The sequence below is a fragment of the Protobothrops mucrosquamatus genome, unplaced genomic scaffold, assembly GCF_001527695.2.
Source record: "Protobothrops mucrosquamatus isolate PMUCROS unplaced genomic scaffold, P.Mucros_1.0 scaffold1740, whole genome shotgun sequence".
In the NCBI taxonomy this organism is placed as follows: domain Eukaryota; kingdom Metazoa; phylum Chordata; class Lepidosauria; order Squamata; family Viperidae; genus Protobothrops; species Protobothrops mucrosquamatus.
The window spans coordinates 213,283-230,348 of NW_015387886.1; the positions used below are offsets into that span (position 1 = coordinate 213,283).

Sequence of the window (17,066 nt, forward strand, 5' to 3'; positions counted from 1 at the left end):
TAATAATAATAATAATAATAATAATAATAATAATAATAATAATAATAATAATAATAATAATAATAATAAAGTTGGAAGGGACCTTGGAGGTCATCGAGTACAACCCCCTGCTCAGGCAGGAAACCCTATACCATTTCGGACAAATGGCTGTCCAGTCTCTTCTTAAAAACTTCCAGTGTTGGAGCATTCACCGCTTCTGGAGGCAGCTTGTTCCACTGGTTAATTGTTTTAACTGTCAGGAAGTTTCTCCTTAGTTCTAGGTTGCTTCTCTCCTTGATCAGTTTCCATCCGTTGCTTCTTGTCCTGCTCTTTATCGCAGTCATTACTTGTGAATCCAAGGACAGCTAAGGATCAGAAAGAATACCAGGAGGAGGCCCACAGGTTTTCATTTAGGCAATGTTCAATGTTCAATGTTCAACAGTATGCCTCCTTCTTTGGAGATGAAGAGCAAGAGACGAGATTACAGAAAGACAGAAAATAGCTGTGTAAACCTTTATCGCTTACCCTGGGAAAACAAGCACCTTCTTTTCTGATGGAAGAAGTCTGTTTGGTGTACTCTCTACCCGGTTTAGTAGAACTGTTCTGACTTTGGAAGCTGGAAACTGCACGTGTATTTGGTGTGGCAGTAAGAGAATAAGGAGAATTGGTGTACTCTTCAAGAGAAGCACGTCCTGTAAGATTTTGAGATGCACGCTGAGAAAGACAGGTGGAGGTGTCCCATGATACTTCTTCAATATATAGCTGTTGTCTTAAACAGAATAAGCATATTGATTTTTAGCGGAACAGGTTACTCAAATGCATCGATATTTTACAGTAGGAAAATAATCCCACTGTAGAAGTATGTTTTTATTTATATCATAATATGGGTGGTACTCAAATGTAACAAATGATAAAACAATTGTAATGTAAAAACATGGCTTTTTAAAGTTATAACAAGTCACTTGGTTTATTCTGCTAAGATTTTTTTGAGAAGGAATAAACATAAAATGGCATAAAATATGGAATGAAAGCTGATTCATGAAATTCAAAAATACATGTGTTAGGTTACAGATGTAGAATTTCTTCCATATATTGCATGCAGTAATATACCAAGAAAGAAAAGAGGATAATTGGAAAATATTTCAGTTCTAAATGCTAGCACTAGATGTTTAGATTTCTGATTAATATATAACAGAATATGAACATCACAAGTTGTAAAAGTATCAACATTTATTTATATGTTTTTTGGAAATGAATTATTTTATATAAATAGGATATAAGCTATATTTTTGTTCCAACAGCAAAACAATCTAAATACAAAGGAACTGATATCTCAGAGTTTTTTCTTTATTCTTAATTATCTTCTCTTTCCATTTAAATTCTGTTCTTATTCTTATTATTCCATAGATAATAAAGTAAGACATTTAGGGATGAGAAAAAGGCCTTTGAAGTTGACACATCAACTCTGAAGTGTCTCATAAGAAATAAATTAAATACCGTAGCCTAAAATACTAAATAACCAATTATTGTTGAAATGGGGAGCCATATAAATTGCTTAAATAAATAACCAATAAATATAATTCACCAAACTACTTAGAAATTAAATTCAAGATCTTGGGAAATTAATAGTTTCCTCAAAAATGAAACATAAAGGGTACATACTTATTCACTGATGGCTCCTCAACATATGGGTAGCATGTAGTATAATATCCAGGAAAGACACATGCTTCTGCGGGTTCTGACCATGCCACTGTTACTGCTGCAAACTTGGGGACAAATGGTTTGACCTCTGCTGATAACTTGATGCCCTGATATACAAAATAATTTTGATTACATATACTTTCAGATTATCCACAGAAAGTTAAAAACATTATGTATGTACATGGGAGAAAATATGATTCCTCCGCTCTTGAAACAAGAATGAAGAAATTAAAATGCCAACTGTATATTTAAAACTGCATCAGTAATTTAATGGCTTAAATACTTGCTTTAAAATATACACATACACACATTTATATAAGCATGGAACAACTATTTATGCTGCATGAAGTACAAAAGATGGTTTTCTATCCATTTCAATGATCTCTTGATAATCCCTTCCAACTTTACATAATAATAATAATAATAATAATAATAATAATAATAATAATAATAATAATAATAATAATAATGTTCGTCGTCCTTTCTATAATATCCGTTATCTCTATATCTCGAAAAGATGGAAACGATAATTTAATTTAATTTTCTGAAAGATATCCGAAATTCAGGTGTGAAAGAGGGAAACAAGTTAGAGAAGAAAACGTCCTTACTCCTTACTATCCTTTTACCTCAGTTACGGTCTTGCATTACAAGTTTAAATGTCAGATGTAATTTAAAATGGAAGTCTGTGAAAGAGGACACATGTGATCTTATTACACACCCCTAGCATATGTATCTATGTCTATGTATCTATGCATGTTTGTATATGTAGAGAGAAAGAAAATATCAGCATGGTGTAGCAATTAAAGTGCTGGACTAGAAGCAGGGAGACAAGATCCAATCCTTCCTTAAGCACAGAAACTGGCAGATGACTTTGGGCCAATATCACTCTTTTTCATCCCTAGTTGGGGGAATTAAAATATCTACCAATTCGTACTAGACCACCATAGTAGATTATAATCTGTAACATTCAGTGAAAAAGACTTCAACCTGCAGTAGGTTGATTCGAGCTGAAAATAATAATATGCATACACACTGTAGCGTGATTGCATTGGCTCTATATTAACCTTCACTTATATAAAGCAGCAACCAAATTGAAGCAAGTCATTCAGCTAGCAGTTAAATGCCCATTCACTGTGCACCCTCTAATGGTTATTTCTAGAGACACTGCAGGAAACTTAAGTGTTTCGGTTCAGATTATGAATTGCTTATTAGTGCAGTCATAACCTGGCAAATTTATACTGATTACTTATAAGTGCATCTTTAATCAAAAATCTAAATATACCCATTAAATCACATTGCAAAAATATTAAGCTAAAGTATGCTTACTGGATAATTTTTACATTTCTCTGACAATTTGAATATTGAAATAATTAAATATTTTGAAAATTGACATCACAGATTTTTTTTCAGTGACTAGCTAATCATAATTACCCTTGTAATGAAATAAATAATTCATAAATTAAAACTGAAAAGAACATATACTATACAACCTTAGCCAAAGGGGAAGAATATATAAATAAGCTCACCCCCATCCAAGCGAAATATTACATATTTCTACTTAAGATAAGTACAGATAAGCTTCTATAATATTCCCTATCATATTGTTGAAGTAAATTGGTTTACTCTGTCAGGAACCACAGTATCTACTGTTAATGTGCTTGTATACGTTCTATTAAGTCATATGGAACCACACATTTATTGGTTCTTTCTCCAAGTGGAATAACTGTCTTTGGTTTGTTTTGAATGTATCGTGTTATCCACAAAAATTCCTAGCACTGCTAATCACAGAGGATGTGAATAAACTTAAATCATAAGAACTCTCTTTGACTAGGAGTGCCAGGCTATATGGCAAAATTAAAGAAGAGAATACTTTTTCCTGGCTACACTTTACTCTCAGGAAAGCTAATAAATGCAGATAAGCATATTCACTAATAAGCAATACTAATGACATATTGCATCGTCTAGTTTTAATTTAGCTTCCAATATTATTTTAAATAATCATCTATATATATGCACCACTTGGACCCTTTGCATGCCAAGAGATGTGTTCTGACTGTCTATGAATTATAGCTCTTTCCCACAATAAACATATTGATTTAATAAATGGAAAAAGATATAATCCAGAAAAATACCAAAATCAACTTATGCATTCATAAGAAATATTTTTCCAGAGATGTACTTTGCCTGAGAATATGGATCTATCTTCAAAGATCCATTAGTCAAAATCAAAGCAAGACTTTATTTGCAAAAGTAAACTACAAATTAAATCTATGTCAATGCTGTTTCTGTATTTTAAATGTGAAAAAACAGCATTTCATATTTCAAATACACACACACACACACACACACACACATATACATACATACTAGAGTTAATATAGTGTACTAGGTTAACCTTATGCAGATCAGAGAATTTTTTTAAGCTTTTAAGTGACCCATACAATAGGAACCTATACTTGGAAATACCACTACTTAAAAATAATATTGTAAAATTCTCCTTCCCTTCTGCTCCATTTCATTCTATGAAGAACATAATGCTGAAGGGAAAAAAAATCTGGCATCTTAAAGGATAATAGGCTTAAGCCTGAAATTGACAAGCAAAAGTCAAAACAGCCTGAGGAAGTGCACCAATACTTGTAAAAGCCCATGCCACAATAAACCATCTAGCATATGTTTCAAATCATATATTGGCATGTTAGATTTTTTTTACTTAAGAAATATTTTAAGTAAATAGAAGATTTCTGGCCAGAAATATGACTGAAAATGGAAAAGCAAGAGAAAGTTCAACTTTTGGTGTGCTTTGGAACCAGTTGTTACACAATTCAATCTATCAGGAGCACCTGTCCTCTGGAATGATATTCTCCAGAAATTTCTGTAGTTCCTATTTTTATGATGTTCTGGACATCTTTAAAAACCAAATGTTTTAAAGGTAACTATTCTCCCAGCCATGGAGTAGACTGTGGAGCCCTATGTTTTATGTTTTCTGTACAGTATGATGGAAACTGTCTGGACATATGGGATTTCCATTTTATTGTTTTCTTTTTATTGTTTCCTATTGATAGCGTAAGCCATTTAGAGTTACTTTGGAATTGGTTGGCCTCTACATCAAACAAACAAATAAATTAGCTACTTCTCTACCACATATTATATACTATCTACCCAAGTAATAGTTTCATTCACAAAGCTTTAAAACATATATGAATAAGTTTTCTGAAATATTATTCCGAGTAGTGAATTATGGTATCTCTGCAAAGAAAAATCAGGTTCCAAAGAAACACCCTTGTGATTGCTAAAAAGCCTATTGTTTGTTTATTGTGGTCCATGACCAATCAATGTTCAGAAGTATATCTTTTGATACCAATCATATTTATCAAGATGCCACCTTCTAGAATTCAATGTACCCTTTTGTCATTTAGCAGTTGCAATTCATTCCTTAAACCAGAAGAGAAATGACTAAGAGAGAGGCTGCAAAGATCACTAGTTGCTGCCATCTGTTTCTGATAAAGTCCTCTTGTGCAGCTTTGCCAATAAGTTACTCCAGTGTTCATTATTGTCAGACACACAAAATTTGGTGATAAGTGCATGCATTGGTCAGAATTCCCCCCCCCATTATATCTGCAATCATTAAAAGAAGTACCTGCTAAATAAAATATTTAATATAGATTAAATGGTAATCAGAAAAATCCAATTTCAGGCAATACTTCCTAAACTAACTGCTATCCTTCTCTCTCCCTGCCCCTTTAAACAGATGTGCCAGTATTTTCAATTAGACTTCTTTTAACCAGCAGCAGAGGGCAGAACCTAGTCAAAATTCTGGAAGAAGACAATGGGAAACCATTTCTATATTATTATTAAGAAAATGATATGCTTGCACATTATCTAATTCCCGAGAGTTGAGCTCAATGTCGGGAAGCTTTTATGCTTATTTTAATTCAGCTTTATTTGAAATCATTTACATTTACAAACAGAACTACAATACTGTTTTATATTGTAAGGTACCTTACGTTATCTGAGACACTTCTTGAAAATCAGATAATATATTAACTGAATAAAATAAATAGGATCTTTTTATTGGAAAAACCACTGGCTACTGAACTTCAGCTTTTTGTGGTAAGTTTTGCCATTAACATGTGACCTTCCTTAAAAAACAAACAAACGGAGAGAGAAATGGCAACCCTTTCACTGCTTTAGAGAACAGGAAATAAGTGTAAGGCCATTACACTTTTGGGGAAAAAAACAGGCAAGATTTTAACTTTAACTATCTTGGAAGTGGAACGGAATTCATTCATTTCCTGTAATGATAATGTTTACAGTACATTTGCTACGTTCACAGAATATTTTAACGGTAAGCCACGGTTAACAGTAAGCCACGGTTTTATTCCAATAACTCATCTAAAACGAAATGCCCCATTATGGTTTAACGTAACGCATTTTGTTTGGCTTCGGGCTTGCCGCTGCAATTCGTGAACTATGATTTAGCGGGTTATGAAAACACACTCAGGGTGCGTCTTTTCCTCAGTGCCTCTAGCTGCGCCCACCGGAACTTCACTTTCATTTGCTTCTTTTCCTTCCGCAGAAAAAGGAAGGAATCCCCACCAGGGCTGAAAAGGCTCGTCATCTTCCCCTTCACGTCGAGGCTCCCATTAGGAAGGGGAGAAGCGACGTGATTTACGTTAAAAAGAAACCTCAGACAGAGACTTCCTTTTCTTTGGCTTTACCGGGATCGCGGAGGGGGGGGGGGAGAGTTCTCGCTGCCGGTTACATAACAACGGCCAGGGGGGGCTTAAAACAAAAGCCGGTCTTTATTTTCAGTTCTCCGCAGACCCAGCCTGACCGCCGTTTCCCCGCTTACCTCATTGCCCGCTCCCCGTTGTGAAGTCATGGCGGGGGGGGAAAAAAAAAAAAGAAAGGGGCAAGCAAAGGTCAATGCCTCGCTAACGGCGACTTTCTACCCTACCCTCCACCACAAACCCAGCTGGCGCGCACAAAAGCCGTCGAAGAGGCGACGCCAGAGTCTCTCGGGCTCGTGGCCAATCAGCAGCGGCATAGTCATCATATGACGGTCGTCATGACGCCAGAGGCAAAAGAGAAGTAGGCGGAAGTGCCCGAACGTTCTCCCGAGACAAATCGATCCGGCTCGCGCGGAAGCCGATCCGCATCCAGCTGCAAAAGGGGGGGCCGGCAGAGCAAGCCATCGTGAGAGTTGTTTTGGGTACGCAATCTCCGACAGGGTGACAAAAACCTTGGCTTCTGAAACTACAATACAACGTTATTGTCCTATTTTTCTGGAAGTTTATTTCAATAGACGCTTTTTTTTTTTCAAAATTAAGTCACATAAAACCCTATACATCTGAATTGCCTTGGGAAGCTACTCTTTCATGTGGCACTTGATATTTAGCAAGCCTATACTACTATGTGTCAGTAAGATCTCACCTACACTTGTTTGAATTTTCTAAACAGAAGACATTTTGGGGACCTGGTTGCCTCATGAAATGTACTGCACATATTTTAAGTGTATATTTCAAGTTTTATTTGGAGGGCTTAGAGTGGCATGCAGTTTACATGCAGTCTCATTCATTCAATATTCTGTGTGAGGTCGTGTTGAATGAGTTATAAATGAGGATTTGAGCCTGAGGCTCCATAATGAACATCATACTGTATTGACATCATACTGTCAATAGTCACATCACATAATAAAGGTTAGGGGTTAGGATTAGTTTAGAAAAGGGAATCAATGTGCCAAATGCTGGGGGGGGGACAACACTTAGCACAGAAAAAGTGACAGTACTCACAAGGTGTTTTTTTTATTATTTCAGTCTTAGAAAAGGATGTTCTATCAGTAATTTCTGAAGATTTAGTAAGACTGTATCGTGGAATTGCAAAGTTGGAAGGGACCATAAGGATCATCTAAGCCCAGCCCTGTGTGACATGCAGAAAAACTAAAACATCCATGAGAAATGGCCATCCAGTTATTAAAAATCTTTAGATCAGGGGTGTCAAACTGCCAGCCGGTGACGGTTGCATCACATGGAGGCCACAGCTCCGGCAATGCAAAAAAGGTCATGATACATCAAGACACATCACGTGACAATGGCGAGTTTGACACCTGTGCTCTGGGTAGAGATTTCACAATCTCCAAAAGGAGCCTGTTCCACTATTGTATAGCTCTATTAGAAAGTTATTTAAACAATATATAGGTAACTGCAACTTATACTTGTGGTCATTTTCTGTGGCCATGGAAGTTTTCCACCATCTTCTGACTTTTTTTTTTGTTCTAAACATAGCTGTCATGTCTCCCTTTGTTCTCCCCAGACAACTCAAATTCCTTCAGCCTATTTTCATTTTCATAAAGCATGTTGTCTCAATACAATTTTCATTATTTCCTCTGAATCCTTTACAGCATGGGTTGCCAACCTTTTGGCTTGTCTCAGGCTGCATATAAAATTTGTAATATAATTTATATAAATATCACTAAAATCATGTTAAAACGTTATGAACTTGTAGCTATCCAGGACATGCAACCTATGGGCTGGACACACCTGCTGTACAATAACCTGTTAATATCATTCAGGAAATGTAGACCTCTAAATCATACATGAAATTCCAGATGATTGCACAAGTACTAAATGGAATGACTTCATGCACCCTTGACACAATTCTTATAATGCAAGCCAGGTCTGTTAGCTCTTGTAATAGGTGTATCATACCGCCGACTCATGCTCATCAATGACCACACCCAAGTCCTGCTCAAATGTAGTGTTTCCAAACAATTATCCATGTTATATGTAGGTCCCACATTTTTTCCATTTCTAAATGGAAAAATACAGCTGTATTAAAGGATATCTTGTTCGTTTCAGCTCAATCTTCCAACCTGTTGAAGTATGAGATTGATAAACAAGGTGATGGAATGTACATTTACCGTAAGTTTAAATCTCCAGGGTCAGATGAATTGCATCCTAGAGGATTTTTAAGGATTTTGCTGTAGTCTGGCCAAATATTTATTCTTGAGAAAGTGCCAGATTACTGGACAGACACCCCCAATTCTCAAACAGGGAAGACATTTCTAGGAACAGTAAGACTCATCATTCTAACATCACTATTGGGGAAGATTCTAGAGATAACAGAGCAATTGATCCATAAGCACTTTGGAAACAAATTACCACAAATCAGTATGAATTTGTCAACTGGTTTTGTCCCATTTTTTGAGATGGATAATTTTCTTAAGTTTCACAGCAGGTGGTATTTATGACTAGCTGATCTATTAGGAAATCTCAGATCTATAGGCTGGATCGGAGAAATAAATAGGTCAACTGTTATTAAAAATTTTGGACAGCTTTTCTTATACTGTATAGAAATTAGATTGAAAAATTAAAATCCATGAAATAAATACCAAGATTTAATTTTAAAAACAGGTTTATTTCATCAGACCTATTTTAGGAGTTGAAAAGCCACAGGATGAATTGCTCTAACATTTATAGAAAGATACATTGCTAATATAAACCAAAGATCATTGAAGAGTTTATGATCAATACATGTAAGTTGTAAACTTTATTGAACAAAATTGACAAGAGCAAATAGGCACTTGTTAACAATGAGAGTTCAAGATCATAGCAGCCAACTTAACTTTGCATTTTACTGAGCTCTGTTGCTGTGAATAATACAGCTCATGCACAGGTAATGACTTATTTGTACATTTTTCTCAAGTATTCACTGAATACTACCAACATATATACATTTGTACATAAAATTTCAGAAATTTAGAGAAGTTATTTTTGTTGGCCTTTTGGAAGTGGTCTTCTAAAAAGAAGGATATGTGGTTCTGCAAGAGAAAAACAGAAATTTGTTTATGACTGTTGTGAAAGCTTACACTTGCCAATCATGCTGATTAAACCCATCCCTTTATCACTGCCATTGTAACTGACTTGGGAAGGATAATCCCCTTTCAAATATGTAACATAAGGCTCTACTCCAACATGTTTGAAACAAATTGTAAAGTCATATCACAACATTTCACTGTAAAACATTTATTAAAAGACATGAGGGTAAGCATAATGAAACAAAATGTATTCAAAATATTCTGTACCACAATATAATACGTTACAATTAAGTTTACTTCTCCAAAGAACTATACATTTTAACTCAATTGACATAGGACTCTATACATTTGTATTTCCCCCTTCAATTCCTGTATGATCACAAATGAAATGCATAAACATTTCAGTAGTTTATACAAATACCCCTCATTCACATCAGTGAAACCAGAAGTCTACGGGGGGGAAAATGTTTTCTAAAAATGTAACATCTGCATTTATTTTACCTGGTTCATGAATCATATAATGGACCCAGCCAAGACTTTGCTGAACACCAAGCCTTCTCCATTCTTCTTCAGTCATTAAATGTGTTTTTGGTACTTGCTTTGAGAGCTCTCTTGGCAGCATCACATGCCTATCACAATTAAAATGTACACATCACATTCACACAAAGTGGTTGACCCAATATGCATGAACCCAGTCATGAATAAAATAAAGTTTCCTATAAAAATTCATTGCTTTCAGGAAGTGATCGACATCCTTTAGAACCCTTCTTTAGCTGAAGCTATATAATCAACAATGGCAACATTCCGATACTTTTAAAGTAGCATCTAATACTATGTTAAATATCCAATTCCACAGACAAGTCTTCAATAATTCCACAGACAAGTCTTCAATAATTAAATAAGACAAGTCATATTTAATTTGATTTTAGAACAGAAACTTGCGTATATTTATCGGGGTTTTTATTATCGCCTGTTCACCGCCCTGAGTCCCGTAAGGGAGATAGGGCGGTATATAAATTCAATAAATAATAATAATAATAATAATATTCACACCCTGCACAATCAAGCTACTTTTCCAAATCTAGAAGATGCACAAGAAAGAACCATCAGTGCAGCCAACGCCCACTCAGTCATTAAGTTTCCTGAGGGTTAATTAACCCTGGATCAGCCATTGTTTATTTTTTTTCCAGAGCTTAGGTCAGGATAAAGAGTTCAGGTGGAAAGGGAGAAAAGTTATTCCCTCGGAGGTCGAGTCTCTAAAAACGTACTGCAGCAGCAGCAGGTTACTGTACTTTAGCAGCGTCTCAGCTCTTTTGCTGGCGGCTTCTATACATGGGCAGAGAAAGATGATTTGGGGCATTGATGCCACCTTTTCCCCGATGTTTCCTAAATAGCCCCCCGAAGCCCCCCAACTTTCTCTTTTGTTACAAAGTCCGAGGCGGCCAACCGCTCGCCGTTCCGTTTCTGCGTCCCGAGGCAAAGGCAAATGGATGGAAAGCCCGACCTTCACCCATTTCCCTCCCGTCTCTCCCCTCGGCACAAGCGAAGTAACGCGAGCCTGCCCGACACGAGCCTCCCCGTTCTCGTACCGGTATTCGTAGTTCTCGTCGAAGTATTTATCCGAATAATAGATCTGCTTATGAGCCATTATGAAAGGAATGGCGGCGGCGGCGGCGGCGGCAGCGACCACGACGCTTCTGCTCCCGGCGAAATCCCCCCTCCGGCCCCAGAGCTCGTCACTAACCGACTGCCGTGAAGGTAACTCGGCACCCGACCCAATTTGAATCCAACATCTCCGCGTTGATTGGAAGGGAGCCCTGGGCTAATCGGAGCGCGCGCTGTCACGTGGCCGCGGCCTGTTGCTTATTTGATTCTCTCCGAAGATTTGTCTCCGTTTCCACCAATCAGAGAGCGGAGGCGCCGAGGGGCAGCGGGGGGGGGCGCGCCAAATATACTTGTTTGCAATGTTCGGACGTTGGTTGTTGGGATCTGGCGGGTTTTGTTTATCTCCGTCTTACGAGGACAGAAGGAATGATCTGCGAGCCCAATATCTCCGGCGGGGGGGTGGCGGCCAAGAGCGGTTATTATTATTATTATTATTATTTTTACCATTGTTCTCGTAAGGGCTGCTCTTTGCACATTAGCTGCCGATCTTTTGCGTATTATTTTTTCAGAACAATTTGATTCTTTGGCGTGTTTCATTCGGAATTTAGTAAAACGAATCCCGGAGTCCAGGACTACAATCAAACTAGGGTATTTAAAAAAAAAAAAAACCACAACGATCACATTCTAGAACAGGGGTTCTCAACCTTGGCAACTTTAAGACTTGTGGACTTCAACTCCCAGAATTCCTCAGCCAGCTTTGCTGGCTGAGGAATTCTGGGAGTTGAAGTCCACAAGTCTTAAAGTTGCCAAGGTTGAGAACCCCTGTTCTAGAACCAGTAATACATTGGGGAGCCATTTCATCCGTTTCCTAAAGCCAGTGAGAGAGAGAGTTGCCTATAGGATTTGCAAGACTTTTTTTTTAAATTTTCTGTCTCCCACTCCCGTTATTGAGTTTCCGGAAAGAGGGAAGTGATCGGAGTCTTTGGTTGGCTCCGGTTCTCACCCCCACCATCTCGGACCAGAAGGCCTTTAACTCCGCACCGTTGAGAGTTGATTTCAATCTTCCTCCCACCGACGGACTTTCCAACATTGGGGAACGGTGGATCAGACAGCCTTCCTCAATTTAGTGAGCTCTGACGGACTACGGTTCTTATCTCCGACTTTGAGCACCTTTGAATGATGGGAGTAGCAGTCAAATGCTTTGACAGGTGTTGGCTAGGAGAAGTCTCCTGACAAAATTGTGTACAGGTAGTCCCCGACTTACAACAGTTCATTTAGTGACCATTCAAAGTTAACAGCGGCACTCAAAAAAGTGACTTATGACCATTTTTCACACAACCGTTTCAGCATCTCCATCATTACATGATCAAAATTTGGATGCTTGGCAACTGACTCGTATTTATGGCAGTTGCCGTGTCCTGGAGTCATGTGATCAGTTTTTGCAAACTTCTGACAAAATCAGTGGGGAAGGCAGATTTACTTAACAACCATATTACTACCTTAACAACTACAATGATTCACTTAACTGTAGCAAGAAAAATTGTAAAATGGGGCAAAATTCACTTGACAAATGTTTCACTTAGCAACATAAATTTTGGGCTCAATTATGGTCGTAGGTCAAGGACTACCTGTACACGTTTTCACTCTCACTGTTTTCTGTCGGGCCGACTTTTTAAAATTTTCTGTATAATTTTTCTGAGCACATTGATTCCCCACATAACATTTAAAAATGTGGCTTTTCTCTTGCCTCTTCCTTTCTTCTTGCATTCTACTTGTCTTAACTTCAAAGGTTTCTAGGTCCATATTTTCCTGGGTTAAGTCTTTACCTCTCTGTTCAGACATATGAATTTTCCCTCAGCAGTTCAAAGGGATTCTACTCACAAATGATTATTTTTTATTTTTTTTCTCCCTTTCTCCTCATACCTGCATAACAGCCTATATTTGTTTTCACTGAAAAACAAAAATGAAATATGGAAGGAAAATTCCACATTCTGCACTCTCCCATAATTGTTTACATTTGCATAGCACACATGCTTTTTAAGTTGTATTCTTGGAGTTGTTTATCTGCATAGCTTTAAAACTTTTTCATGAAATCTTTAGCACAATCCCTAAACAATAGAACTTGGAAGTAAGTACCAGTGAATTCAGTGGAGCATACTCCTTGATAAGTAAATATAAGTTTTTAGCCTTGTAGCACTTCCAAACCGTTACTGTTTTCACTTTCAAACACTCAGAAACATTTCAAACATTTTGTCCTCACCAGAGCTGATGTTGAAACACAGAAGAATCCGTGAGCTGTTCCTGACAACCAGTAGAGAAGAAAAAAAAATCTAATCAGACTTTTGTCTCTATATCTATGTCTATGAATTAACAAATTTAATGATGTCATTTGACACTTTTTAAGAGAGCTTAGCATTTGCTGTAAGAAAGAGCTATTAAGGTACTTTTTTCTCTGCTCAATTTAAGTGCAAGTGTAAAGTTATTTACAGAGAGAGTTTGGAGGCAAAGAGTTCCAATCAACAGAAAAAAAAGTCTGCTCCAACTCCAGCATATGTAATCATAAATTTTATTCACAGTGGTTTTTAAATCCCAACGGAGTAGTTGGGAAGAAATTAGCTTTGCTGTTTAATGGAGATGACAAGTGGGAATTAATGGGTACGATGCTTCCTGGATCACCCAGAAATATTATATGGAGTTGCCAATAACCTTATGCCATATCTTAAATCTAACCTTATATGTAAATTCTGTTTCGGCTTCAGATCCAAATATCTCAATCTGAGCAATGGTCTGAGATTTCAAGAATTCCAACACATAATGTAGTACGGATTAATATACTTTTAAACATGACAAGTTTTTTTAAACTATTCATATTATGCTTCGCTTTTTAATTATAAAGATTTTTTATTTATATTTTATTTCTTTAAATACACTGCAAAATGATGCCCGATACAGGGATCCATTCAATTTAAAATTATAATAAAAATTTAATTAAATACTTCATGTCAAAGTAAGAACTCTAAACTCTGGATATCCTAGACTCTCTGAATAGAAACAAGGTAATTAATCTTTTCTAACCAGGTCAGAACATTGATTTAGGGTAGCTGGAGTAGGAAATGCTTTTTATTATCTAATCCACGTCTCTAAATATCTGACAAAGGGGCAGTTGAAAAGGCTGTAAAGAAACCTGAATAATTTGGTCACATTTCACCTAAAACCTGGCAAGAAAGTTATCTGAATAGGATTCTTTATTTTATTTTTTTTGCAAGACCACAATAAGAATAGATAATTAACATAATTTGGTGGCCTGGAGGAAAACTGACATAGCCCTTTAGTGATTGCAAGAAATTTTATGAGATTATAGATTCCTAGGCACCAGACTGGGAACAGGAATTTCCTGGCATGTTAATGTGATAAACTTTGTATCTTACATAGTAGGCTTGTATGTCACACAACTTGCTTCTGTCTTTAAATATTTTACCTGCATAAATGCTGGCAGCCTTGAAAGTTCTTGCTGCTCAGAAATCCCATGTATCAGGATATATGCACCCAAGGCAATTTTTTCCCAATATGTATGCAGTCAAGTTGTTTACCTCCTGTCCTTGCCTGGTATTTGTTTACATTAGTTTGCTTAAATACTTTCCAAGTTAATGGGTAAATATCTAATCACTGTGTATTGCAACAGATTTACAAGATGTTTGGCAAGATTTTAAGAAATATGCTTTAAAACTTTTTTTTTTTTAAAAAAAACCCTACGACTTGAGCAATATATTTAAATAAAATTACTTTTTATCCCAAATTGGGATTAAAATAGAAACACTAACTCTGCTTTTTAACCAAAATCAATTATATGTATAATATGAATAACTTACACATCCCTAAATGTTATGAACTCAGGATTCCTGTCACCTGGAAGTCTGAAGATCTAGGTTCACAAATTGGTCAGTGATATTGTTTCTTAGTTTAGTATTAGTGAGTTGTGTGAATTTGGCCAATTGCAGTTTTTTCAAGAAAATAGGATACCAATATAATATATAATCCTAATCAATACTATTATACTTCAATTTGAAATTTCAATTTTGGATGAATGGCTTATAATTATTGTATGTATTTAGGATAGAAAAGTCACAGCACTGTGTCCAATTTTCAATCCTTTACAGAGGAATGTATTTTGATATGTCTACACAATATTCAAACAGGAAATAACAATAGCTGTAGTGCTATTGAACTTACTGGTGCAGTAGATTGCATCAGAAAAAAATACAACACTCTTTATAGCTAAAGTAGTATATCACTTTTTAAACTACAGGTAGGGTTTTTGTTTTTTTATTTAACTCTCAATTTATTCTGATCTCAAAATATATTTAAGTTTTGTTCTCCTTTTTACAAAATAGTCTTCTGGATAAGACTGACTACTGGATGGAGTATTTAAGTAGAATAAGTCTCAAGTACTCTTCTGGTTTTTAAGGTTCATTTTTTTATAGAAAAAAAAAGAATATTTCCCATGGGAAGTTGATTGTGTTATTGCTTGTATCACCTCAATAAATTTTCTATGTAGTCCTTCAAAATATTTTTGAAAATTTGAAATTACATGCATTTTTTAATGTGCGTTTTGGAGACAGAGAACATTTCTATTAATTTTAGTGAAAGGGTTACATCCAAATAGATTATTCTGTACAGTTCATTCTTCACCAAGTCCAGAAAGAGTGGTGGAACAAATTTTAGATTCACATTGTAACCATGTGCTAACAATACAAATGGGTAGTCCTCGACTTACAACCATTTTTTAGTGACATATGAAGTTACGACAGACCTACTTGAAGCTTATTTACAAGTTTCAAAGACTCAAAGTTCCGATGTCAGCCCCCTTCCACGGTTACGTGACCAAACTTTAAGTACTCGGTAACATGGCTGCTTTTACAGCCATTTGCAGCGCCCCATGGTCACAACTACATTTTGTGACAGTTTTGCTGAAAACTGGCACTTCTGGGTTTTGGCAAAATTGTGTCCATAACATAGGATTGGTTTGCTTAACAACTGCAGTGATTCACTTAACAACTACCACAAAAAAGATTGTAAAATTGTATCAGTCATATGACCTGTTCTATAACCATCATGACTTATGACCATCACAGGAAGGCTTCATTACAAGAATAAGTCAAGGACTACCTATAAATCATTTTGAATATTCATACAATACCATACATGTGCCAGAGCTCACTCCATTTTTAAAAAAAAGTGATTTCATTCAGAAATCTATAACCAAAAAGTCAAATTTTTTCAATCTCCCATTAGTACTACTATCAGAAGTGATAAAATTAGTATCAAGAGTTCACATGTACAACTTCAGTGTAATATAAATTAATCTAAAAAACAATCATGCATACAGACTGCATTGGTCTTCATTTGTTAATATATCTAGCAGTATATGATTTTTGTTAACACATCTAGTAGTTGATGAGACAAGATCAGGAATTTACCACCAGCAAACTGATAATCAAAGTCACTGGCAATCTAACCATGTATACAGAACCAGAGTCCAAGTGGGAACCAGAAGCAATTGCAAGTCTTCCCTTTAATAATTAGCCCAGCATTTCCACCATTACCCTACTTATTATGAACACAATCTGCTCTCCCCTAACTTCTCCCCATCAGGCTTGTATTCTGATATCAGGAAGACCAATAGATCCTAATGAATCACCATTACCCCAAGGCCAATCCCCTTCAAGCCTCACACGCAATCTGGTAGGTAGCGACTTTGGCATAAATCACTCTAGCTTCCTGGTTTCCTCACATCAAAACTTTACACCATCTCAACTTTGTTATCATCTCAACCTCACTCACATCTCCCTCTTACAAGAATTGGATCAAGGAAAGTCACTACAGAGTCACAACACTGCCCTCTCTTATTTCCAGCTATCCACTGAAGCTTCTGATCAGCACAGCACAAGCTGGTCAGCATGCCAGG

The 17,066-nt window shown here is 36.4% G+C and overlaps 2 protein-coding genes across 2 annotated transcripts in view; both read right to left on the reverse strand.

The window, feature by feature from the left end:
* SECISBP2 (SECIS binding protein 2) overlaps positions 1-6,676 on the reverse strand; it is a gene marked incomplete in the record, with an annotated part of 33,604 nt that extends 26,928 nt beyond the window's left edge. Inside the window, 3 exon segments of the mRNA XM_015823014.1 lie at positions 505-748; positions 1,642-1,787; positions 6,533-6,676. Coding sequence (XP_015678500.1) covers positions 505-748; positions 1,642-1,787; positions 6,533-6,562 — 420 coding nt within the window.
* A 2,533-nt stretch (positions 6,677-9,209) lies between these two features.
* CKS2 (CDC28 protein kinase regulatory subunit 2) lies at positions 9,210-11,236 on the reverse strand. Its single transcript, XM_015823009.1, has 3 exons — positions 11,086-11,236; positions 9,998-10,125; positions 9,210-9,499 (listed from the first exon to the last, which is right to left on the reverse strand). The coding sequence occupies exons 1-3, from the start codon at positions 11,142-11,144 to the stop codon at positions 9,447-9,449; spliced, it is 240 nt and encodes a 79-aa protein (XP_015678495.1). The 5' UTR covers positions 11,145-11,236; the 3' UTR covers positions 9,210-9,446.
* Between the last annotated feature and the right edge of the window lie 5,830 nt (positions 11,237-17,066).